Source organism: Bison bison, unplaced genomic scaffold, assembly GCF_000754665.1.
Source record: "Bison bison bison isolate TAMUID 2011002044 unplaced genomic scaffold, Bison_UMD1.0 scf7180017864213, whole genome shotgun sequence".
In the NCBI taxonomy this organism is placed as follows: domain Eukaryota; kingdom Metazoa; phylum Chordata; class Mammalia; order Artiodactyla; family Bovidae; genus Bison; species Bison bison.
Window position 1 is genome coordinate 3,545,064 of NW_011494785.1, and position 9,946 is coordinate 3,555,009.

General features: G+C 49.0%; 1 protein-coding gene across 2 annotated transcripts in view; it reads right to left on the reverse strand.

Annotated features, from left to right (window-relative positions):
- The window catches only part of TULP3 (tubby like protein 3), a 30,234-nt gene that overhangs the window by 4,380 nt on the left and 15,908 nt on the right, over positions 1-9,946 (reverse strand). For both annotated transcript variants that reach the window (XM_010845006.1, XM_010845007.1), the window contains exons 3-8: positions 6,938-7,097; positions 6,049-6,222; positions 3,599-3,732; positions 3,040-3,237; positions 575-687; positions 232-346 (exon numbers count right to left, since the gene is read on the reverse strand). In XM_010845006.1, the coding sequence (XP_010843308.1) occupies positions 232-346; positions 575-687; positions 3,040-3,237; positions 3,599-3,732; positions 6,049-6,222; positions 6,938-7,097 (894 nt within the window). The remainder of the gene's footprint in view (positions 1-231; positions 347-574; positions 688-3,039; positions 3,238-3,598; positions 3,733-6,048; positions 6,223-6,937; positions 7,098-9,946) is intronic.

Here is a 9,946-nt window from a genome sequence, read left to right on the forward strand (position 1 = left end):
TTCCAAGCCACTGTCACCTCCAGCCAGTGTGTCAGCGGTGACGCAGTGAGCGCTCACACCACCACGGCACAGGGAAGGGACAAGAGCAGAGGGGACAGGCCTGCCGGAACAGCAAACACACCAAACCCAGCAGATGACAAGTGAACCTGAGCGAACAGGGAAACAAGCGTGAGGGGAGGGGTGGCGGCCTGCAAGGTCGGGCCGGTCAGGAGGCCGGGAAGATGGACTCACATAGCACACGGCGGCCAGCTCCTGCCGCGTGTAGGCCTTCTCCACCAGGCCCTGGGCCTTGGCCGGGCTCACGCCATGGTCATACACGGTGAACTTAGTCCCCATGAGGTTGGACCTAAAATCAAGAGAGAAAGTCACCACAGAGCTCTGCAATTTTCTCTCATTTTCAGTCACTCTCTCAAAGATCCATCCTTAAATCATGGAGAAGCCTTGGGCTTTCTATTAACTTATTTCTCTTTAGATGACATCAAGCCAGCTCACTGTAAAACCAGCGTGGACTTGCTTTGAGACTACAGGAATCAAGCTCTCACAAGAAGAGGACGTGACATGAGGCTGCCCCCACCTGAGCTTGCCAATGTAGCTCTCCCCTTCTCGGGACAGGTCTGTGGGGTCCGTGGAGATGAGGTAGTTGGATGTCTTGCTCTTTTTCCGCTTCCTACCTGCAAGAAGAAATATCTAGAAAAGGAAAAAGCATTTCAGTAAAAAATGCACTCGAGAGCTGCCGTGTGTGTCCTACACATTCAGTGAGCAATTATCCAGCAGCTGCCTGTCCTATACCAAGCAGTCCACCTCTGGGTCTTTTCTATTTTTAAACAGGTTTAATGCACTTTAACTTTTCTTGTTGAAAAGCCACGTGGTGGCCACAGCTGGAGTCCTCTGCATTGAGACTCCAGTGTGGGTCGTTACAGGGTGCTCAGCGCATTCTCAGAGACGCTCTCCCTTCAGAGCCCGGGGTGAGGCAGCCCGAGTCTTGACGACGGCACCAGTGACGATTTCAGCAGAGCGCCCGGGGCGGCATGCAGCCCAGCCACAGCGCAGCGCTGTTCACGCTGGCCGGCTGGCAGCTTCCAGGCACAGGAGCAGAGGCTATGCTAGGGTCCCGGGGCAGGGGTGAGAGGCGCCAGCCAGGAGCCGAGGGGGCAGTCAGCCTGCAGGATGGTGTGGGGCCTGCTGATCCCGCTTCCAGCAGCCTTACCACACAAGGACTGTGGAGAACCTGGCCAGAACCACGGCCTCATGGATGGCAGCAGCGACCTCCCTGAGGCCCCGAACACCCAGACCAGCCTCTGTGCACTGGAACCCCAGTGGTGACGACACCTGGCCCCTGGTCTGTAGGCTAGCACGTGTTAAACTCACACATCATGTTCAAAACCTAGTCCTGGAAGGATAGTCCCAGGCAGAAGTCAATCATCTCAGGTTCCCAGATAGACAGGCACGAGAGACGGGTCTCCTACAGAGCCTGGATGAGGCACCCAGCTGAGTGAGGGGCACCCACTCCCTGTCCCTGACCTTGCCGCCGTGTGCTCTGTGGCCTTGGGCCCCCAGTGCCACCGTGGAAGCCCCTGCGGCCTCCTCTCCCAGGGCCCCTGGGGCCTCAGGCCCTTTCGCAGTACTGGCACACCTGCCGTTCGGGGTTTTCTCAAAGGAGACCAATCTCTAGGTCTTAGCACTTTTTCTAATCCTCACTATGTCTCTTAGAATTCACCACCAGGGTCTCCCAACTGCCTAATTTTTCTAAACTCACTCGCCTCATTCTCACATCATTATTTGTAACTTCACCCCTAAAACCTGCACTGACATTTTATCTATTTATTTGCCTGCACCAGGTCTTATTTGCGTCGTGTGGGATCTAGTTCCCCGACCAAGGACCAAACCCAGGCCCCCAGCGTTAGGAGAGCGGAATCTTAGCCACTGGACCTCCAGGGAAGGTCCACTGACATTTTAAACAAGCTTTGTGCAGTTTCACGAGAAGACTGCCCCCACCCTGGAGAGGCAGGACCTCGGACACTGGGCCCCCCGCTCCCCACCGTGCTGCCTTCCTGCCGCACTGTGTGCGTGGCTGTTCTGAGCTCCTGGGGCTTCAGGGACGCGGGTACCATGGTGTGAGCGTCCTTCCCAAACCCTGCTGGACCTGGAGAGTAACAGGGAGGCAGGCGAGGGCAGTACCCGGGGCAGGGGGCACTACGGAGTCAAACAGGCTCAGACTGGCTCTGGCACTCGTTGGTGATGTGGGTGCTCCCCGAGCCCGTTGCCTCGCCCGCACAGGGGGACAAGGAGTCCTGTCTCACAGCCTGTCCTGTGGGTTCCAGGCGATGACACACACACAGCCGGAGCGCACGCCTGGTGCGCAGTCCACACGCAGTGAACGGTGGCTGTCAACAGCACTGACACCTACTACCACCAGCTTATTTCTAGAATCGTGAAGTCATCCACGTAGACCTGGTATCAACACAAAACAGGCTGGTCACTAGCAAAACCTACTACCACCAGCTTATTTCTAGAACCGTAAAGTCACCCACATAGACCTGGTATCAACACAAAACAGGCTGGTCACTAGCAAATACTAATTGCCTCAAATTTAAGGGTAAATCAGAATTTCTAGGATGAAAAACAAGACATTTCACTGACATGTTTTTGTTTTTCCAATTCCTATTCCCTAAAATGTACTCTCTTTTTTCCACACTGATGTTCTACCATGTAATAAAAATAAAAGTCTAAGAGCACGCTGGAAACCCCTGCACCCCAAAAGAGGGATGGAGGTAAAAACAACTACATTTGAACATTCTCCTCCATTTTATGACTCCTGGATAAAACTCTCTTTTTTCTGGGGCGGGGGTGGATTCTGACTATTAGACTAGGACCTCTGTGAAGACAGTGAGAACACGGCACTGGACACTTGGAGGTACACCCTCGTTCCTGCTGACTAGGTCTAAGGCTGGTGCCCCCCGCCCCTGTTCTTAAGACCACCACCGCCCCCACCCCGACAGCACACTACCCTCCATCTCAAGACAAGAGCCACTCGCCTACCTTGCGATTCTCATCCTTTTCCAAGTGCATGTAGTAGGTGGGGAAGAGCCCCCGGTCCATCCCTTTCTTGTCCCGGGTTATCCGGCACTTCACTGTGACACCTCGTGGGGCAGGACTGTACGCAAAGCCTTCCAAGTCCTCTATTTCTCCCGGCTGAATGTCAGAGTGCGGGGATGCGGTCCCGGAGGCCCCTGTGCCCTGAGAGAGCAGCCGCAGCTGGGTCAGGAAACCTCATGTTCTCTTTGAGAAACACTTAAAGGACAAATTAACTTACTGATTTACCCATATGTTTTCCGTCTTCTGACAAAATAAAGAAAAACTCTGAGAAGTTAAGTAAGTATATGACCCCTGGGAGTAATGAAGGAGGGAAGTATGAAAATGGGATACAGCTTTACAAAAGCTGGCTGAAGACACAGGAAATATGAGGTCGTGGGCTCTAAATATAATTCCAGCTTAAATCCTGGAAGCAGCCCTCATGCAGTGATGGCACTTAAACAGGAAGACGTGTCCAGGAAGCAGTGAAATCAGCCCCAGAGGAAGAAGGATCAGGACTACACACCGGGGCTGGCTTCTGGCTGGATGCAGAACCGGGCCTCTCTGCCTCTGAACACGGCGACTGAGACCTTAGTTGGTTCCCTTCTCCTTCCTCCCCATCAGTCTCCTCCTCGTCAAAGTTCAAACTCCCTGAGATCCCTGGCAGAAAGGGAGAAACTGTTTTAAAAAAAGGCCAGAAAATCTTTGAGCCAAATATAACTTTAACTCCCTTGCTTAAAACATTCCAGCTGTTCTGACTTAACACATGGCTCTTTTATGCACATTCTGACAACTCTTTCTTCATATTCTCACCTACTCCACCCCTCGTTTTCCCTGCCCACTGCTGCCACCCTAATTTGAGCCTCTTTAAAACATTCTATAAGAGAAAATATCTGCAAATCATACATCTGATAAGGATTAATATCCAGAATATTTAACTCAACAGCAACAAAACAAACCCAATTCAAAAATGGGTCAAGGACTTGAATAGACATTTCTCCAAAGAAGCTACATAAGTGGCCAATAAGCATAAGAAGATTCTCAACATCACTAGTCATTAGGGAAATGCAAATTAAAATCACAATGAGATACCACTTGACAAGCACCGGGATGACTACTATAGAAAAAAAATACCAGGCTTCCCTGGTGGCTTAGTGGTCAAGAATTCGCCTGCCAATGCAGGAGACACGGGTTCTATCCCTGATCCAGGAAGATCCCACATGCCGCAGGGCAACTAAACCCGTGCGCCACAACTACTGAGCCCGTAGCCTATAGCCAGGAGCTGCAACCACTGAAGCCCGCACACCCAGAGCCTGTGCCCCCCAACAAGAGAAGTCGCTGCAATGAGAAGCCCCCAAACCACAACCAGAGAGCAGCCCCCACTGCTGCAACTAGAGAAAAGCCTGGCAGCAACAAAGACCCAATGGAGCCAAAAACAAATAAGTAAAATAATAAATTAAAAAAAACAACAAAACCCCAAAACAGAAAATAAGTGTTGGTGAGGAGAAACTAGAACCCTCATGCACTGCTGGTGGTGATGCAAAATTATGCAGCCACAGCAGAAAACAATATAGTTGGTTCCTAAAATAGACATACAGAACTGCCCTAGAATCCAAATCCAACAATCCCACCTCTGGGTGTATTCCCAGAAGGAGACGAAGCAGAGACACAGACAGACACTTGAACAACCGATGTGCAGAGCAGTGTTCTTCACAATTTTCAGATGGTGGAAACTACCCAAATATCCACCAACTGATGAATAAACAAACCGTGGCACATACGCAAATGGAATGCTATTCAGCCTTAAAAAGGAATGAAATCCTGACACATGCTACAACATGAATGAATCTTGAAGACATTATGCAAAGCGAAAATAAGTCAGATACAAAAGGCGAAAACCCCTGTGATTCTATGTATGTGAGCTGTGAGGGGAGAGGAGGAGCTGGGCAGGCAGAGTTCACCGGGGACAGAGGCTCAGTTTGTGAAGGTGACAAAGGCCTGGAGATGACAGTGGGGAGGCCCGGGAGGAGCAGTTCTGCCCAAGACAAAGCAGCAGAGCTACGCCTGAAACTCAACCCTCTTCCTCTTTGGTCTCCAGGGTGAGGCTGCCCCTCACACAATAGCTGGCACAGCCCGCAAATCATAACTGACGAGGAGGCTGAGCAACAGGCAGCCCTACCCATCTCGGAGGAGGGGCCACCATGAGCTCCTTTCACACAGTTCACAAATAAATGGTATCAAGTTTTTCTCAAGGACACCCAAGGATAAGGCTAAGGCCAGGAAAACATACATCCAAATGAAAATGCACGCGTAACTGTTCACAGTGGCGCTATTCCTAACAGCCAGAGTGGAACCAACCCAGCTGTCCATCAGCTGATGACAGGAAGGACAAAAGATGGCTTATCTGTACAACGGAACATCACTCAACTACAGACAGGAATGAAGCCCTGACAGGCCAGAACGTGGATGAACTCTGAAAAACCGATGCTAAGTGACAGCCAGGCACAGAGGACCACACGGCGTGTGAGTGCTGACGTGACACCCCAGAGTCAGCAGGTCCACGGAGAGAACGAGACTAACTCTTGGGGGCAGGTAGCAAAAAGGCATAAAACTCTTGGGACCTCACTCTCATGTTGGCATCTTCATTCCTACTACGCTTTCTTCTTTTTTATAGAAGTACCGTTGACTCACGTTAGTACTATGTTTTCAAATGCCATTTTTATACTAAAAACTCAGTTTATGTAAACATGTACCTTAAGACAGAGGTCAAGGATTTCTCCCAAACTTGTAAGACAAGCAAACGAACCTCCACCTGAGGAACATTATCTTCCAAACTGACACTGCCTGAATCTTGGTCTAGGGAGCACCTGTCCCCTCCACTTCATTCTTCACAGCACAGAGTAACTCTTGTCCAGCCCACACCTGACGTCACCCCAGCTCAACCAGCTCACAGCCTCAAAGCCGGGACCCCCTCACCGTGCTTTCGGAGAACCTCCTGCAGATCCGGCTTGGAGGCAGGGTCCCGTGCGCTCTCCCCATCTGCGCTCCCTTCAGCGTCCTCTGTGGCAGCAGAGCCCACCGTGAGAACGTGAAGTCTGGTGTCCACATCCTGAGCGTCTGGCTTCAGGAAGGCAGCAGGACCATCAATGCCTAGGAGCCCAACGAAAAGAACAGAAGCCGGTATCACCCGCCCTGTGGCCAGGTGGCGCTGGTGCGCGTGATCCGAATGAACACCCACCAAACCGGTCCACTCCTCCAGCCTTAACCTCCACGAGGACATCTGTTAAGAGGAAGCCACTCCATTATCTGTGTTCATTTTATCAAGCTGCCCTGACTAGAGGCTGAAGTATGAATGAAACGCACCTGATGCTGTGCTTCAGACACTTAAGAAAGAGACGGAAAGCAAAGCAGGTCCTCCAGACTCGAGACCTGGTCCAGGCAGGCGGCCAAGGGCTGGCTTTGGCCGTGTTAACCCTGCTCTTTCTCCTCCCTGCTACTGTCACTGCTGTCCCGAGTCCGGCTACTGGAGGAATGGTTGCCTCTATCTGCTCCTGGCTTTACGGTTCACTCTGCCGGGAGACAACAACCAAGCCTGCAAGCTCCTCAAATGGGCTGTTCTGGGGGCTTCCCTGGTGGTCCAGTGGTTAAGACTCATCACTTCAACAGGGAACTAAGATCCCACACTCATTCATTTTGCAGATAAAACAACTGTTTCAGGATGGCTGTGAACTTTCAGGTATCCTCCGCTGATTGGACCACTGCGTTTATCCCAACTCAGAAGCCTAATCGTGATTATAAAGATTGTGAAGGGACTGGTAACGATGCTAACAGCGGCAGCAGGAGGGGGCGCTGCCTGAGTACACACCCTGCAAGATGACTCCGCCGTGAGGGGCCTGCGGCTCCACCAGCAGAGCGTGCTCCTCGCGGCCCCTCGGCCTCGCCCGCAGCGGCCGGGCCTCCAGGTTGGGCTGCACCATGAGCGGCTCCAGGCGCTTCTTCCTCTGCTTCTTCTCCAGCAGCGCTCTCTGGGGAGGATTGAGAGGGGACAGCCAGGGGATCGACCACCAGGTCTGGCTACTTCAGCATATACACTCTTTCACAGATCCTTACAGAGCCTCTGGTAAATTACATTTTCCCACTTAAGAAGTGGGAAAAACTAAGGCACAGAGAGGGGTAAGGATCCATTTACTTCATTTAATAAATAGTTACTAAACACCTATGAAAAGCCATCTAAAGTGATACAAATGCATTTTTAGCCAAGCTAAGATCATAATCCAAGTATATGAAAAATATATAGTAATTAACATATTATTATCAAATCACAATCACAAGTTTATATAAACATATGAGTGGGAGAAAAGATGAAGGAACACGGTAACAGTGATTTGTCTAGCAAGTAGAATATGGATGATTATTTTTCCTTTTCCTACTTTTCTAAATTTTCCTACTTTTTTAACTGGAAGAAAAAAAGAAAACTTATTATCCTTTAGGTGTGAAGAAAAGGGGACCATCAAACACTGTTGGTGGAAATGTAAACTCTTACAGCTGCTATGGAGAACAGTATGGAAGGTCCTTAGAAAACTAAAAACAGGACTATCATATGATCCAGCAATCCCACTCCAGGGCATACATCCAAAGAGTATATGCCCTTGAAAGGACACAGGTACCCCAATGTTCACTGCAGCATTCTTTACAATAGCTAAGTCATGGAAGCAACCTAAATGTCCATTGACAGAGGAATAAAGAAGATGTGCTACATATATAAATATAATGGTATATTATTACTCAGCCATTGAAAAGAAAGAAATAATGCCATTTGAAGCAACCTGGATGGACCTGGAGATTATCATACTTAATGAAGTAAGTCAGACAGAGAAAGACAAGTATCGTGTGATATTGCTTATATGCAGAATCTAAAAAAAAAAAAAAAGATAGATACAAATGAACTTATTTACAAAACAGGAAGACTCACAGATTTAGAGAACGAACTTATGGTTGCCAGGGGGAAGGCACAGTTAGGTAGTTTGGCATGAACATGTACACACTGCTATATTTAAAATAGATAACCAACAAGGACCTACTGTACCGCACGGGAAAATCCGCTCAATATTCTGTAGTAACCTAAATGGGAAAAGAATTTGAAAAAGAACAAATACATGTACCTATCACTGAGCTGACCGCTGCCACCTTGAAGCACAGGGTGCCTGCAGGCCATGGGCCACGCTCCATTGTGGGTGCACAGGGAAGGCCGGACCCCTCCCACGGGGCGGCCCGAGAGGCAGGGGACTCGGACGTGGGAAGGCTGGACCCCTCCCACGGGGCGGCCCGAGAGGCAGGGGACTTGGTGAAGGCCCCACAGAGGCACGAGGGACACCAAGGGCCTCACGGTGGCCCTGGAGCAGACGGCCCCAGCAACGTCCCCCTGGAGACAGCTGAACTAGGTTCCACCTTTGAAGTAATTTACTGCCCTCCAAGTCCTCTTACACAGAAGAACTATACAAAAGAGATCTTAATAACCCAGATAACCACAATGGTATGATCACTCAACTAGAGCCAGACATCCTAGAGTATAAAGTCAAGTGGGCCTTAGGAACCATCAGTACAAAGCTAGTGGAGGTGATGGAATTCCAGCTGAGGTATTTCAAATCCTTAAAGATAATGCTGTGAAAGTGCTGCACTCAATATGCCAGCAAATTTGGAAAACTCAGCAGTGGCCACAGGATTGGAAAAGGTCAGTTTTCATTCCAATCCCAAAGAAAGGCAATATCAAAGGATGTTCAAACTACTGCACAACTGCACTCATCTTACATGCTAGCAAAGTAATGCTCAAAATTCTCCAAGCCAGGCTTCAACAGTACGTGAACCTAGAACTTCTAGATGTTCAAGCTGGATTTAGAAAAGGCAGAGGAACCAGAGATCAAATTGCCAACATCTACTGGAATGGCTGAATGTAACTCAGATGACTGTTATATCTACTACTGTGGGCAGGAATCCCTTAGAAGAAATGGAGTAGCCCTCACAGTCAACAAAAGAGTCTGAAATGCAGTACTTGGATGCAATCTCAAAAACGACAGAACGATCTCTGTTCGTTTCCAAGGCAAACCATTCAATATTATGGTAATCCAAGTCTATGCCCTGACCAGTAACGCTGAAGAAGCTGAATGGTTCTATGAAGACCTACAAGACCCTTTAGAACTAACACCCAAAAATGATGTCCTTTTCATTATAGGGGACTGGAATGCAAAAGTAGGAAGTCAAGAAACACCTGGAGTAACAGGCAAATTTGGCCTTGGAGTACAGAATGAAACAGGGCAAAGGAGAATAGAGTTTGCCAAGAGAACGCACTGGTCATAGCAAACACCCTCTTCCAACAACACAAGAGAAGACTCTACACATGGACATCATCAGATGGTCAACACCGAAATCAGACTGATTATATTCTTTGCAGCCAAAGATGGAGAAGCTCTATACAGTCAGCAAAAACCAGACCAGGAGCTGACTGTGGCTCAGATCATGAACTCCTTATTGCCAAATTCAGACTTAAATTGAAGAAAGTAGGGAAAACCACTAGACCACTCAGGTATGACCTAAATCAAATCCCTAACGATTATACAGTGGCAGTGACAAATAGATTTAAGGGACTAGATCTGATAGACACAGTGTCTGATGAACTATGGACGGAGGTTCGTGACATTGTACAGGAGACAGGGATCAAAACCATCTCTAAGAAAAAGAAATGCTAAAAAGCAAAATGTCTGTCTGAGGAGGCCTTACAAATTAGCTGTGAAAAGAAGAGAAGCGAAAAGCAAAGGAGAAAAGGAAAGATATACCCATTTGAATGCAGAGTTTCAAAGAATAGCAAGGAGAGATAAGA